Source organism: Bemisia tabaci, chromosome 2 (assembly GCF_918797505.1).
Source record: "Bemisia tabaci chromosome 2, PGI_BMITA_v3".
Taxonomy (NCBI): Eukaryota; Metazoa; Arthropoda; class Insecta; order Hemiptera; family Aleyrodidae; genus Bemisia; species Bemisia tabaci.
The window spans coordinates 35,976,161-35,992,132 of NC_092794.1; the positions used below are offsets into that span (position 1 = coordinate 35,976,161).

At 39.8% G+C, this 15,972-nt stretch overlaps 2 protein-coding genes across 3 annotated transcripts in view; both read left to right on the forward strand.

The window, feature by feature from the left end:
- Positions 1-1,287: 1,287 nt before the first annotated feature.
- The window catches only part of CCT5 (chaperonin containing TCP1 subunit 5), a 90,488-nt gene continuing 75,803 nt past the window's right edge, over positions 1,288-15,972 (forward strand). Inside the window, exon 1 of the mRNA XM_072297247.1 lies at positions 1,288-1,516. Coding sequence (XP_072153348.1) covers positions 1,409-1,516 — 108 coding nt within the window. The 5' untranslated portion in view covers positions 1,288-1,408. The remainder of the gene's footprint in view (positions 1,517-15,972) is intronic.
- On the forward strand, positions 1,523-7,529 carry LOC140224077 (uncharacterized). 2 transcript variants are annotated; one of them, XM_072297246.1, is made up of 3 exons: positions 1,523-4,239; positions 4,975-5,190; positions 5,456-7,529. In XM_072297246.1, exons 1-3 carry the CDS (start codon positions 3,153-3,155, stop codon positions 5,626-5,628), a joined length of 1,476 nt encoding a protein of 491 aa, XP_072153347.1. In that variant the 5' UTR covers positions 1,523-3,152; the 3' UTR covers positions 5,629-7,529. The 2 variants fall into 2 exon arrangements, with proteins under 2 accessions (XP_072153347.1, XP_072153346.1); XM_072297245.1 differs by having other exon boundaries at positions 4,975-7,529.

Genomic DNA, 15,972 nt, shown 5'->3' on the forward strand with positions numbered 1-15,972 from the left:
TGGCTAGGCAAGAAATTACTACTAAACAGACACACTGCCAAAAAAATAATTTATCCGACGACATGCGAAAATTTATTCAGTGAAAAATATTAGACGTTCTTGACTATTAAATAGGTAGATGTACTATTACGATTACTTACGTCCTCAAAAGGGGTTAGTTTATAGTTTAATGAGAAACAATAACAAACTCGTCCGAACTCGCCCCGGCGAATGTTCATGACATTCGCGGCAGTTCGCGGAACCATTCGACCCGTTCGCTTCGAGTCGACGTCTGCCCTTTTTTCGAATTCGACTTCTGCCGATGTCGACGATTGAACTCCGCCCACCTGGAGCTAGCGGGTATTGTTTACATTCAGAAATGAAAATGGCGGCAATAGCCAACTGTAACACTCTAACTGTAGCTGATCACATGTGATTTTATCAGTCATCTGGCCAGCATGAGCACGACGACCCTGTGTTCGTTTTCGTTACATTAATTTTGATACTTAAACTCTCTCACTCTGTGGCAGTGACTTTTACACTTATAAAACATTAGACTCTTCTTTGGCACCACTGCTTACATTTGGCAACCCTGCAATTAGCTGGGCCCTACTATTACATTTGACAATCTTGCAAAGAGCTGGCGGGCTCAGAAAAGTATAGGGCAACTGGACCTAACCAAACCTGGACACAGCAGGCGTATGGCGTGATTTCGTGGTCAAAAGTCGAAAAAAAAACGACCATGAAAAAAAATACGGAGCCAAAAAAAAACAAACCAACATAAAAAAAAAATAACATTTAAAAAAAAAAATAGACACTGATGCCGTTGAATGTTTATCTGAAGTGATTTCGGTGAATGTTAGTTGGTTTTGGGTGGTTTTGGGCAGGGACGAGTTCTATAGGACGCCGTTCTGTTGTGAGCGGGTGATTGCAGCGCATTCTCGCGTAGGATCCTAGTCAACTCAGAGGATCCTTCCCCCGAACCTCGACTCATCCATCGCCCGCTCCAAAAGTGAGGTTAAGCCGGAGATTGAAAAATAACACATAAGGCGGCTGAATTCTTGAAAAATAAGTATATTTTTGGCGTTTTTCGACCCCTTTCGTTCCGGATAGTTATGCCGCCTGCTATGGTACGATGATAAATTCGATTTTTTGCAGTTATACGCGATCCTACGGATTTTCATGAAGTCCAACAACTGATAACAGCAGTGAGTTGCAAGGATCCTACGCGAGATAGCAGCACTAGTACCTGCTCACGAATTTTTAATTGACTCTTACGGGAGTCCAGGGTCCTATAGAACTGGTCCCTGTTCTGGGCTTAGTCCAAGAGTCTTTCTATTGCACGCTTTCAATTCAATGATCAAGTGATCACGTTGGCCTCTCCGGATATATTGAGATTTTCTCGAAGCATATTACAATTTTAGTGAAAATGGCAGCGTTTCCCGGTTCATTAGCGTTCGATGAATACGGGCGTCCATTTATCATCATCAAAGATCAGGATAGCCAGAAACGGCTCATCGGAATCGACGCAGTGAAGGTAATAACCTAATTACGTTTGTCTCATGTTCTTTCTTTTCGGTATAATAGAACTTTGCTGATCACTGAGATCTCACTGTGCCTGCCGTCATATCATTTTTTGATCAAGGCTTGTCAAAATCTCAGATTTTGTCATCTCCAAATCTCAGCCTGCGGAGTCGAATCTTGTTTCCTAAAAACAGAAGTCGCAGCATCCATTGTTGCCGATAGGGTCAGCAACATGTGTGGGGCCACCATTGACTTTTCCTCCCCAAAGCTGTGACACGGGGATGGACGAATATGGAATTCGAATGTGCTTATTCGAATATTTGAAACTCTTCGAATATGATTATTTTAGAAATTGAATCTTGCGATTTTCATTGCTTCAAAGCGTATACTCGATTGTTTACGATTATTGCTCCAATTTTTTAATTTTAAATTTTTTTCCCAGGTTTTTGACTATTTTAAACCATATTGGTGGTCCTTGGACTCCAGGAGTCCAGGGTATGAAGGTGTAGAGGGCCTAACCCTAAATTTCAAACTATTGGAGGGGAATCACCAGAAAACCGCAGTTTTGCCTCTTCGAATATTGACCTAATAGTAATTGAATATTTGAATAATTTCACCAACATTCGATTGTGATGCTATTTTCTCGGTGTCGTTAACTCGAGTATCAAATATTTGACCATCCCTACCTTGATCTCTCTCTGGCGAGTCGAATGTTATACAGAGATTCTGCTCCGAGCTCCGAAGGAAGAGCTGACAGAAAATTATGCACTCCATCATAAACTGTTTGGTGCATGGTGTTTCCTTTCTGTAGACTCTGATCGGAGACCGAAGCGGCCTGACAATAAGTTTGTCAGCTACTGTAATAATGAGTCAGTTAAGCTTGCGAGGGATTTGCCTGTAAATAGTGGAATCCTTCAGTTTTTGGTACGAGAAGAATGATGCGCGTGTTAAAATTTCAAGAAAAACTGTCTCCGCGGAGATATATCGCTTTCTTTTTAGAGGTCCTCCAAACGCGTTTGAACCGACCGCTGTGAATCTTCAAATCTGTGCGTCATAGACGGGAAGATGGCGGCGCCGAAGCCGACCTGCGTACTACCGCCCACAGATTAGTCCAGATCGCTAACATCCAATCTAGCCAATGCTGAGAAAGCACAAGTAATTTTGCTATGGGTAGGCAACTTTAGAAAATTGATGGCACTACCAGTAGTGAAAGAACTTGACCGGATCGATAGAAATTTCCTCTTGAATCTGATTGTAAAGCTCAAAGGAAGTATAAATAGTGTTGAAGTGCAAGTTGGCAATGCAGTGTAAAACTGTTAAGTTGGTAGTACGGAGTACTAACCTAGTCGTGTGAGACTGCGTGCTGTAGCGTAGTCAGGTTTTCTTACATAATGTGATAACTAGAATAAATCACTGTTCGGTCATCTTAACTCTCTTCAATGCCTTCCTTTTTTTACATATTATCCACTGCTTTAATTAAGCTACCTCAACAGGTTATGTGCCCTTGTAAGTAAAATTTACGCGTTGTTCAGTTTGCGATCGCGAGTTTGTTTTTTCGTTCCGTCGCCGTATCATGTCCGTGAGCCTACACCTCGTGCCGCGTACCGGTCCTGAAGCAGATTTCTTCAGAAAATACTGAAAAATCCTCTATGACGACTGACGACGACGATCAATCAGTGGAATCAACTTTGGAGGATCAATCAGAAACTAACGACAAGCTGCCTGCATCACAGCCTCAGCAAACTTCTGACTCCACTATGGCTGCTGGAGCGGCTCCCTTGCCCACCTTCCAGAAACTCAAAGGTCAAGAAAATTGGTCAACTTGGAAGTTCCAGATGTTCAATTTCCTAAACTATGATGATCTCTGGGATGTAACAGATCCTACACAAGAAGGTAATGATTCACTTTCTAACAACTCAGCTACCAAACTGAAACAACGGAAGGCTTCAGCAAAGATTAATCTCATGATCGAACCATGTTGCATTGTGCATGTTCGCAATACTGAAACCCCCAGTCAAGCATGGCAAAAACTTCAAAAAGCCTATGAAAGCTCTGGTCTATCTCGTCGTTTAAGGTTGTTAAGAAACCTCTTCAATGTTCGTCTTGAAAATTTCCCCACTATGACGGATTATATTTCAGAAGTTTTAAATTTGTCTCAACAACTGAACGACATCAGTGCCCCACTCGATGATGAATTTATCGGTGTTATTCTTCTTAGTGGTTTAACTGCAGATTTTGATGCAATGGTCCTAGCTCTAGAGTATTCTCAGACTAAAATCACGTCTGACCTTATCAAGAGTAAGCTTCTAGACCATGCCGATAAGAAAGTAGAAGAAAATGCGCAAGCCTTCTTGACTGGTAAACGACCCTACAAAACTATTAAATGTAATTATCGTGGTTTATTAGGTCATCGCACTGTTAACTGCCGTAAGAAACCCAAAGGAAATGGTGAGTCAAACACATCCACTAACAATGCCTCAGCATCATCCTCATCTCACTCTAATGGCAAAGACTCAGACATAAAAACAAATCAACAACATGGGAAAAAGAAACCTAAACACTCTTTTTTCACAGCACTAGCATCTTTTAATTTTAGTTGTAATGAATGGTTTCTAGACTCTGGCGTCAGCAAGCAGCATATGACATGCTATCGTGAGATCCTCACTAAATTTCAAACTTTACCACCAGAATGTATCACTACTGCCAGTAACACGGTCATTAAATCACAAGGTCAAGGTAATTGTTTGATTAAGTTGCAAGGATCCACAGAACCGATTGAAGTTCATGATGTGTTGTATGTGCCTGATTTAACTGTCAATTTGTTATCTGTAAGCCGATTAATCTCCAAAGGTTTATCTGTCCTCTTTGATGATGAAGGAGGAACAATCATCAATTCTGATGGAGATATTATTGCAACAGCATCTCTATTTCATGGTGTTTATAAAGTAGATGTTCAATCCAGTGAGTTTCCTCAACAGCAAACTGAAGTTTCCTTTACTTCAGCAAACTTAGCGTTGCAGGACAACCAAACCGTATGGCATCGCAGACTTGGTCACTTAAATATGCGCTCCATGAATCTTCTTAAAAATAGTCTAGCTGATGGCATCACATATCAAAACTCTCGAGTAAACAAACCGTGCGCTCAGTGTGTTCTAGGAAAACAAACATCATTGCCCCTCGGCAAATCTTCTTCTCGAGCCAAAGCCAAATTAGAAATTATTCATACTGATTTGTGTGGCCCAATGCCTGTACCGTCACACAATGGAGCAAAGTACATTCTAACTTTTACCGATGACTTTACTTGAAAAACCTGGGTATATTTTCTCAAAGCTAAAAGTGAAGTATTTAACAAATTTCGAATCTTCCAAAACTTAGTTGAGAAACGATCAGATCGATCCATTAAATGCCTACGTTCTGATAATGGCAAAGAATATGATAATTCTAAATTTCATAATTTTTTCGATGATATAGGTGTTCGCCATTTAACTACTGTTGATTACACTCCTCAACAGAATGGAGTCGCAGAAAGGGTGAATCGCACGCTACTCGAAAAAGCCAGATGTATGCTGTTTGATGCAAATCTTCCAAAATCATATTGGGCAGAAGCAGTAAATCATGCTGCATTTCTCAAGAATCGATCTCCAAGCAGAGCAATTCCAGACCATACACCAGAAGAAATGTGGTCAGGTGAGCGCACAAATTTAGTGAATCTCAAAATTTTTGGCTACAAAGCATATTGTCACTTACCCAAAGTTAAAAGAAACAAACTAGATGCTAAAAGTAAAATCATGATTTTTGTTGGTTTTTGCGAGAATAGTAAAGCCTATAGACTTATCGACCCGCAAAATCCTACAGTCTTTTCAAAAGCTAGAGACGTCATATTTGATGAAACCTCATTTTTAAATAAAGATCCATCACTCAACTACAACAATGAACCGCAATTCTTTTCCAGCACATCTACAGATGATTCTCAAACACTCAGTGAACAAAATGATGTCGCATCTACAAGCAAACAGACACCACAATCTACAAAAGAATCTCAAACAAAGAATAAACCAATTACAAATGAATCAAAAATACAAATTGAACAAGTTACAAATTTGGCAGAAAATTCAAACAAAATGAAATCTACATCTTTTGAAGAAACTGCTGATCTCACAGAAGAAGATGAAGAAGATATCAGTTAATCAGAAAACAGCTCACATGAAGAATCGTACGAGTCTATCAATTCTGACCAAATCACAACCGTTATTTCAGAATTATTACCAGATTCTCAAGCTGTTCAACCGCAATTAACTTCAGAAACTGATGTCCAAGAACGCTCGTGACCTCACAATCTTCCTGCCTGGACTGCTGATTACAAACTTTGGCAAGCTTTAATTCATCCTAACAACCAAGAAATACCCGACACACCTAAACAAGCTCTAAAAGATCCTGAATGGAAACGAGCCATGGAAAAAGAACTACAATCCTTCGAAAACAACAATGCGTGGGAAATCGTAGATAAACCCCATGACCAAAAGCTTTCAGAGACTAAATGGGTTTTCAAAACTAAAATTAATCCAAGTGATCATCATCAAATAAACAAAGCAAGGCTAGTAATTAAAGGTTGTGCACAACGCTACGGTATAGACTGTTTAGAAACGTTTTCACCTGTGGTAAGGCACTCTACACTAAGACTACTATTTGCTTTATCTGTACACTTCAATTTAAATTGTTATCATTTTGATGCCATGAATGCATTTCTCCACGGAGAACTAAATGAACAAATTTATGTGAAACCGTCAGAAGGTCTCATTCTTCCTGAAAACAAAGTGTTACGCCTCAAGAAAGCTGTTTACGGTCTAAAACAAGCACCTCGTTCTTGGAACTCACAAGTAAACTCAGTTCTCATCAATAGTAATCATCAACGCTCTAAACATGAACCGTGTGTCTATTATAAAAGACACGGCAAAAAATTAACAATTATTGCAGTTTTTGTTGATGACTTCTTCACGTTTAGTAATGATCAGGAAGAAACTAAATTCTTGAAGAAAAAACTGTTCAAATCTTTCAACCTTAAAGACTTAGGAAAAATATCTAATTGTCTAGGTATGGCTGTCACTCAAAATGAAAAATCTAAAACAATTAAATTAAGTCATGAAAAGTACATTTTAGAATTACTCGAAAAATTCAACATGACCAACTGCAAACCAGTCTCCACTCCAATTATCAAAACATAATTTGATGATCTACCAGCCAATCCAAGTTTAGAAAAAACCTATGAGCAACTCATTGGCTCCTTATTGTATCTCTCCGTCACAAGTAGACCAGATATTTCTTATGCTGTTACCTTCCTTAGTCAATTCTCAAAACGGCCTAATCATCAACATTGGACCAGTGCCAAACGCATTCTTCGTTACCTAAAAGGTACTTCCAATCACTGCCTTACCTACAAAAAATCAAACAACAATCTGATGGGGTTTGCAGATTCAGATTGGGCCAACAACGATGAAAAAAGGAAATCCTTCTCTGGGAATGTCTTCATTTTCTCAAATGGTGCAGTATCCTGGGAATGTCACAAGCAACGCACTGTCGCTCTTTCCAGTACAGAGGCTGAATATCTGTCGCTCTCCGACGCCTCGAAAGAAGCAATCTACCTCAAAAATCTTCTTGAAGAATTAACCGGAATATCTGGACCAATCACACTCAACTGTGACAATCAAAGTACCCTGGCACTTGCAGAGAATCCAGTTCATCATAGGCGGACAAAACACATAGATGTACGTCACCATTACATTCGAGAACAAGTTGAAAACAAACAAATCATCCTCAATTACGTTCCTGATGAGCAAATGGTCGCAGATGTGTTAACAAAGCCGATTCCTAATCCAAAGTTGAAATTCTGTGCAAATGGCTTCGGTCTCAAAGTGTAAAATTCTAATAAAATTTTCCTTGAATATATTTGGCTTATAAGCAAAGTTCTATTTTTAAACGCGAATCTTTTAAATAATAAAAAAAAAAAAAAAAAAAAAAAAAAAAAAAAATTCAATTTACATCTTTTTAACTTTCGTGTTTAATTTTATTCATTGCCAGATTGAGGAGAAGTGTTTTTATGTGTTAAATTTTTAGCAATCTGTCATTTCAATTTTTTCCTCAAATGAATTTCTTCCATTTTTTCACATTGCCAAATTGAGGAGAAGTGTTGAAGTGCAAGTTGGCAATGCAGTGTAAAACTGTTAAGTTGGTAGTACGGAGTACTAACCTAGTCGTGTGAGACTGCGTGCTGTAGCGTAGTCAGGTTTTCTTACATAATGTGATAACTAGAATAAATCACTGTTCGGTCATCTTAACTCTCTTCAATGCCTTCCTTTTTTTACATATTATCCACTGCTTTAATTAAGCTACCTCAACAAATAGTAATGTGTAATAATGGTTTTGATCAAATAAGATTTTATCAAGTACTGTTGCGCTAAGTTTTCTGTTTCAATATTCCTATAAAAGTTGGTAGCAATTAACTGCTCTTATAGGGGGCCTGGCGGGAATTCAAAACTAGGAACCAAAAGTCTCATTTTGCTTTGATTTTCGGTTTCTAAGGCTTTAAACTTCAAAAATATGATATATTATAATCTGGCGGTGAAGATCGATTCATCCAGAATAGATGAGAGATAGACATTCCAAATTAAGGGGAAAGTGCTGCATCTTTTAATCTGGAAATATTGAACCACATAAATTCTACTGAGAAACTAATTCTTGAATTCTTCGGAACGTTTCATCCCACAAAAATCTGAAAAAGAAGTATTTTCCCGCCGAAAATCTGCTGCAAATAGCCAAAATGTCAGTTTTGGTTCCTAGTTTTAAATGCCCATAGACTTTCCCGCCAATGGCGCTCACAAAACTACTCACGCTCTTCCGCCGATGTTAGCGATCTGGACTAACCTGTGCTACCGCCACGCTGCCGATGTTGACATCACGATTTCTCGTTGCAGGTTAAGTAAGTTCTGTGTGAATGTTTCATATCCTACATACATCTGTATCGCATTCTGATTGAAAAGCTTAGTTAGCGGGGCCAATAAGTGGATAATATCATAAGAATCGTGCACTTCTGGAAGAAAGCATGAAAATTTCAGGGATTCATCTTTACCCTATACACATTGGATTTAGACATAGACAGGGCCGGATTTAGCTTTTTGCCGCCCCTGGACAAGCTACATTTTGCCGCCCCTGGGTCTGCAATATCTCGCCACTATATTGTCAACGGTATCCCCTCCTCCCCCTCCCCCTCTCCGCACTCCAAACTTCCCACGCCATCTCATCTTGCCGCCCCCCCCCTCGTGCGCCGCCTGGGCGCGTGCGCGTAGCTGCTTCAAAATGCGCCGCGAATATGTAAAATGGAATGGATGGATGAGACAAAAATAAAATGTGGAGACAAAGTTGAAGCTAGTGTAGCTCAATGTATTAGTTGCAATGTATTTTCGGAAGATCAGGTTAAACAGTTTTTCTCCGGGTTTTCAGTTTAGCAAAGCTGTCAACCAGAGCATCAACGTCTAAATTGATGATCAAGTCTGCCTCGATGTTTAAAATTGCCGTGTTGTTTAGTATCACTCCAACGAACGATCATCCTAGCGCTCAAGGCCGGACCTAAGGGGCGGCAGCTTTGCCGCTCCCGTCAAGCGTCAACTCCCTTCCTTCATACATTTTGCCGCTCATCTGTTCACTTCGCTGCGTCACTGTCTCCATTTTTTCCTTTTTTCTCGCTTTAACTTTCAATTAATCCAGTGCCAAAATTTGCCGCTATGGGCAAGTGCCCCAGTGCCCTGTAGGTAAATCCGGCTCTGGACATAAACCCCAAAAATCTGAGCCCCCTGGGGTGGTAGGGGGGCCCCCAAATTTTGAATAACTACTGAATGGCTAATGTTAGCATAATGGGGTTGTTGCATGGGTGAGGGATTTGAGAATAAAAAATATGTAGTCATAGAACTTTTCGCGATAAAAACTATGGTAACGTTCAAAAAGTCAAAAATCAAGTCCTTAAGCCCGGAAAAGCCCGTCAAAGTTCCATCAAATTCAAGTTAAAAATAAACGATTTTCATTGGCTGCCGTACAGTTGGTCAAACTACGCGGGAGTTTCTCCTCGCCGCCATTACCAAAGACATAAAGACGGAGCGCTAAAAGCAAAAAATGAAGCTTCTTTTCAACCACCTCTACGATTGGCTGGAGGATTGGCGGCGAAATCGGGACAAGTTTGAAATTCAAATGTAGGGCGGGAACTAAATAAAATTGCGGAAACTAAGTATTCTAGGTTGATTTTTGCCCAAATTCACTTACCCACTCATATTTTTTTAACTTTAGGTTAGCTTCGGTCCGTCGTCGACCGATTAATTTCATTTGGGAGTAACGGTCATCTAGAACCGTAACGGCCTGTTTGAACCTGCAGAACCACCATGAGCAGAAGAAAAACTAACTTTATCTGAGATTACTGCCTGTTACCGAGGAAAGCAGTCCCAACGTTCCTAATATATTCGTTTTAGGCATTTTAAATACGTTTCGAAGAAGAAATGTGGAAAAATTTAGAGGACAAGTTCAAATCAAATTTCCGTTTGCCGCCATGGATTCCCGCGCTCATTTACACACTCACTTAAGCACCCAGCGCCTAACCAGGCTTCACTTTTTCCCCGTGCTTTTAGATACGAGCACTCCGTCTTTTTGTCTTTGCATTACCCACATCTTGACCGCGTGTTTATCTAGTGGAGGTTAGGTTAGGCATAGTTCATCTCGAGCTCCAATTGGCTACGATGATGAGCGGACGCTGCCGGAGAAACCCGAGCAGGGCCGGCTGCTGCGCACCGCCGAACGGCTCCTCCGCTCCGTGACGAAAACTGAAAAGGAGCGATTTTCAACTCACTTTCCGACCCAGAAATCGTCGTGAAGAGCCAAAAACCCAGTCTGTAATTGATTCATCTTATCTTCAGGTATCCATCAAGATAAAAAAAAAATGAGTTTAGTCGGAAAACTCGATTTTTCCTGATCTTTTAAAAAACTCATATTAGCACGCAGTTTAGATAGCAAAAACCCGTGGCCATGCGTTGTGACGTCACAACGCACGTGAGTCACGAGATTTCGAGGCGCGGGAAGGAACCCCGTTCCAAACCGTTTCTCAACTTTCGACGCTTTTTCTCCATGCTCTAATCATCAGAAAATTTAAAAAAAAATACCTTAACAATCAGCACATCACCAACTTTTAGAAACTGAATTAAAAAAAAATGCACGCAACAACCCCATTTTTTTACAGTAGGAAGATGGGAAATTTTATTAGGAACAAAAATGGTTCTTATGAATTTTTCTGTGGGATCGATATTGAAGGTGTGAAACGGGAAAAACCATCGGGGGACGGGGAGCCGGCCGTTCTGAGGCACATCCGCGCGCTGCGCTGCCTGCCCGGGACGCGCGCGGCGGCGCAGTACAGTGTTATCAACGAAACAGCCGCTTGTCTTGGTTTAATCTCTTCTTCTTCTTCTGTTGGTTTACTGACTTATATTCCATATGTGGAACTTACAGCCATCTTCAGACAAAATTTCAAACTTGGTACTAAAGGAAATGTAGGGGTAAGGAAATGATTAGAAGATAGGGTACTTTGTTCATTTTAGCCATCACCATTTTCATGCTTAGAGACCCTTCTAAGCGACTTTGTTTACCGGGGAATATAGGGTCATGGATAAAATTCAAAGTGAACTTACGGTGGATTAAGGATTTAATCTCAATATTTGTCTTGGTCTAATCTCAACAATGCACAGTTCTAAGAATAATTATGAATTGAACGTATTGCCTAAATACTTTTCTCTAGTAATATAAGCCCTTCTTTTTATTAGTAATACATAAAAACAAGCAAAAGGCGATATACTCCAATGTGAGAGCGCCGAGTCAATAGGAGGGGTCGGTCATCGCGCATCACGCGTCTTCTTTTCTCTGAATACAGAGCTTTTCCGACATCAGTACATAGTAAATAACCCTTTTCTCAAGTAAGTTTTGTAAAGGATTACATGTTTTAAGATATTAGAGCAAAATAAGTTTTAATACGATTTTGTCCCACTTTTTCATGACTATTGGAAATGGCGGATCCCTGATAACTTATTTTCAGCTTATTTTTCATGTTACTTTCGGAGAATGGGACCATGAGCTGCTTACATGAGCAAGACTTTTGTAAAACTTGACGCAAAGACATTACTTGAGGAGGGAGAGAGGGGGGGGGGGGGTTGCTCCACAGTCTCTTCGCCACCATAAGGTTACCAGATTTCCTTCATTTTCTATAAAATCGTTTTTCGTTACTGTTAATTGGTTTCTCGCAATTGCGTAGGTGGGTGAATTCAAATAAGGATCAAATTCCAAGTTCTATTTCCTCCCAAAATTTTTTTGTGAATTTTTGGGCAAACCAAACTTTATTTTGACTATCATTAGGTGTAGACTTAGGAAATATAGCTCGTCAAGCTTTATAGTTGGGCTTAAACTCGAATTTCCACCGTCAAGTGTATCACTTCCCAAAATTTGCTCTAATTTTGCCTGATTTCCCAAATTTTCATCTAAGAGGTGGGGTATAATATTTTTAATTGAAAATTGAACACAATTGTCATAAAAGCATCGTCGAGCACTAAATGAAAGCATAATTGAAAACATGTAACCCTTCCGTATCTTGCGGAACCAAAAAAATTGAGAAAAAATTCATCCATCATGAAAGATATCTGGAGCTTATTCTGCTCGTCTTTCAGGCAGTTCGGTCTGTTTATCAAAATGCGCACTGTTTTCCTTTAACACGAGTAGAGGCTTTTATTTCTTGGAATATTGCAATACCAAATGGATCAAAAACACCAAATTTTAAAACTTCGAGTGAGCGTATACTCGCTGAAGTGGAGGTAAAGCCAGGAAAAAATTGAGGACTTAAATTAACATAAAAATTACACCGGTCAATTGTTTTTTTTTTTTTTTTTTTTTTTTTTTTTTTTTATTTTCCGAAGATTTGCCAATGGTTTTGGAGTAGATTTTTGGCGCTGATTCTGAAGAACTTTTCCATTTACCTGTACCTCTCAGTGCGATTTATCCTAGGAAAGTTCGGAATTTTTCTGGAGACATCGGAATTTTCCTTAATAATCTAGCTTTTCCAGAAGAGTCGATTTTCCGGGAGAATCTGTGCATGATGGAAAAAACCCAGGAATTCTTCGATTTCGTAGCTTAAGATACATAAGAAACCCTATTGCACCCCTATTAAAATTTCCTTTCTTTACCTAATACCAAGGTTTTCCAGTCCAGTTTCATTAAAATCAATTAATTAGTCATCGAAATAGTGTTTTAAGCCACGGCCACCATCTTAGATTTTCGAATCTTGGAAATTCGACAAAAAATTCAAGCTCCCCATTGAAAAATACCCCCGGATACCAAGTTTCACTTTAATCGACTGATTAGGTGCTGAGATAGCATTTTAGGCCCCGTCCGCCATCTTGGATTTTCGAATTTTGAAAATTCGACTAAAAATTCGAGTTCCCCATTGAAAAACACTCCCGTGTACCTAGTTTCACTTAAATCGGTCGATAAGAGCGCCTACAGGGCTTAAACAAATAAGTCTCAGTTGATTAGGCGCTGCGATAGCATTGTAGGTCATGTCCGCCATCTTTGATTTTTGAATTTTGAAAAGTAGACTAAAAATTCGAGTTCCTCATTGAAAAATACCCCGGGGTAGCAAGTTTCACTTAAATCGGTAGAAAAGAGCGACTACAGGGCTTAAACAAGCAAGTCTCAGTTGTAACAGTTTTCCACTCTGTGGGACAGGATGAAAACATATGGGTTTAGGATGGAACGGGACAGAATGGAATGGGACAGGATGGAAATAAGCTGTTTTTTAAGCTTATCTCTAACAGTAAAGATAATTTTGGTGTTTTTTTTCACGGAATATTCAGTAGCACATCCGAGAGTATCGGAATAAGAAAAAATTTTCCCTAACCCACACTTCGAATGTATTTTACGAGCTGATATTAGTGTGTGTGTGTGTGTGTGTGTGTGTGTGTGTGTGTGTGTGTGTGTGTGTATGCTTGACGCCCTGTTAGTTATCGTGTACAGCATTTTGTTTGGCATCGTTAATGGCGTTAATCTTGCACAAAAATATGCGAATTTCAGAATTCTTGCCATCTGCAACGTGTGAACTATTCAATCAAAACAAAAAAAGTCGTTTTTGGAAAAACCTCAACGTTACGGCAATTATTTAGAGCTTATTACATCGTTGCCATGTCGCTCCTGACTGTTGCTGACTGTTGCTCGGGACAATGATTCTAGCGCGTGAAAAAGGTGAGTGAAAGGTAAAGTGAAACTAGGTACACGGGAGTGTTTTTCAATGGGGAACTCGAATTTTTAGTCGAATTTTCAAATTCAAGTTTCAAATTTCAGTCATAAGTGGAAAAATCTATCAAGTCATGGGGGAAGTTGACTTTCAAAACTTATTAGCTGGTTTATGTACTTACCATAGGAGATGGCGTTTGCTGTACATTCTGGGAATGAATAATTTAATAAAGGAACAGGCTTGAAGTGAATGAGAATCCTCTTCCGATGCACCGACGGACTATCGACGCGCTTTTCCACAACAATGTTACACATTAATCCATGGAGCCCATTGATCTTATAAACAACAAGAGTTCTGGAAAAGCATGATGATGTCCTGGATGATCTGATCTATTATGCTGTGCAGTCGCTCACATCATAAGCTCTTGTTAGCCGTCAAATGAGAAAAATGTAGTTTGGACGCTGCAAGAAAAACATTGTGTTTTCCAACTGCAGAATACACTTTTAAGTATGCTGAAGCAAAGAGTATCTTACTGGTCAAAACTAAAGCATGATTAGACTTCACATAGGAGGCAGACTTAGCGAGCGATCTGAAGAAATCTGCATAGCTGGGGAGCAAGACGACCCCCGATGATTTCGAAGACAGAGATACAAAACCATGAGATTCAGAGTAAGAAAAACTCAAGTCATCACTTTTCTTTTACTGTCTCCGTTCATGAGCGTAAGGTCGTGCAGTAGAGAGGAAAAAATTGACAACAATCACCGCATTAAGGCTAGACTGAGCGTTGATTGAAAAAATGCTGTACGTAATATGGTAACGCTTCACCTTGAAGCCATACTCATCACTAATTAAGACTCTGTCGATCCATGAGCGCACAGAAATAGTTTGATAATACTGGAAACTAACTTTTCTTGATAAATTTTACTTGTTAAGAGGGAATATCATGAGTTTCAACGAGAAAAATGTAAAAATTCACGATAATTCTAACCTCAATCTTGTCTGTAAACAGCTAAATGGCCGTAGAGAGAGAGACAGACTGATGATTTTAGACCTGTTTTCGACTACGATTACTCAGGTGAAATTTGTCGATTTAAGGCGTTTAAAAGGTCGGACCCCCCTATTTTGACGCTTTAGAGTCGATTTCAGGAGTGACCTTAGTGGCTCCCGGCGTTTAAAAGGTCGAAAATTCGTTTTGAAATTTGAAAGTCGTTTCTTACGGGGAAACACCATTAGTGCAACAAGGATAGCCAATTGTCTGGAACCCGAGACCGTAGTCGAAAAAATCAATGCTGGCAGTGACGTAAGACTAAATGGGTCTATTGATGACGTACTAGTGGGACCTCGATCTGTCGCGCAGTTCGAACTGCCTGTTTTGATATGCTACTTGTGGTGTTCCAGAGCACCCATTCACTATCTTTTTCTCGGAAACGGCCGAGAAGTGAGCTTCGGACGAAAATTTTCAGGGGATAATTGACCCCAAAGAATTCAATGGAAATATTTTCAGCCCCCCGAAACCCCATTTTAGGGGGATGTAAGGGGGGGGGGTACTTTTTCCTTAAGTCCCCATTATTTGGAGTCACGGGGAATTCTGGGACCTATCTTGCGCAAATTTCAATTAGAGACTGTAGGTGTCAAAATTATCTGATGTTCCAAATCTAAAAGTCCCCTAAGAGAAGAGATCAATACCTTTTCGTTGATGTTCCACACGACTCCTGTTAACCCAAAATTGTAGGGACCACGACCCCCCAAAAATTTTGGGGCTTTGGAGAAAAGAACCAATTAAAAATATCGTGATATTAATAAAATGTGTTCAAATAATGTATATTTTCATATTCTGTTACAATAAATAATGTGTGCATAAGAAAGTGTGCGCGCAACTCGCACGAGACGTCTCAATTCAAACTTCGCGCTACTCGAGGTCCCACTAGTACGTCATCAACATGGCGCCGAATTGGGTGATTGTACCAACCTCCTTTTCATCGACCTTGACAACTGTATTTTTTTCCATCATGGAATATTTTAGGGCTTGAAGTAGGATCAAGAACTCCTACAGAAAACGCTTCTCCTTCATTCATGAGACTGAAATATATTTATTACTCTGCCTACAATTCAAACAAGAATTCTACGGGCCTCTCCAGAATTCCAATCCTAGCCGACTTCAGCCACCT

What these genes read in the sequence shown, in the direction of transcription:
- LOC140224077 (XM_072297245.1), top strand. Translation starts at nt 3,153, where the DNA reads ATGACGACTGACGACGACGATCAATCAGTGGAATCAACTTTGGAGGAT. An exon ending in CATTAAATCACAAGGTCAAG is followed by an intron (nt 4,240 to 4,974) that starts GTAATTGTTTGA and finishes TCGATGATATAG; the next exon opens with GTGTTCGCCATTTAACTACT.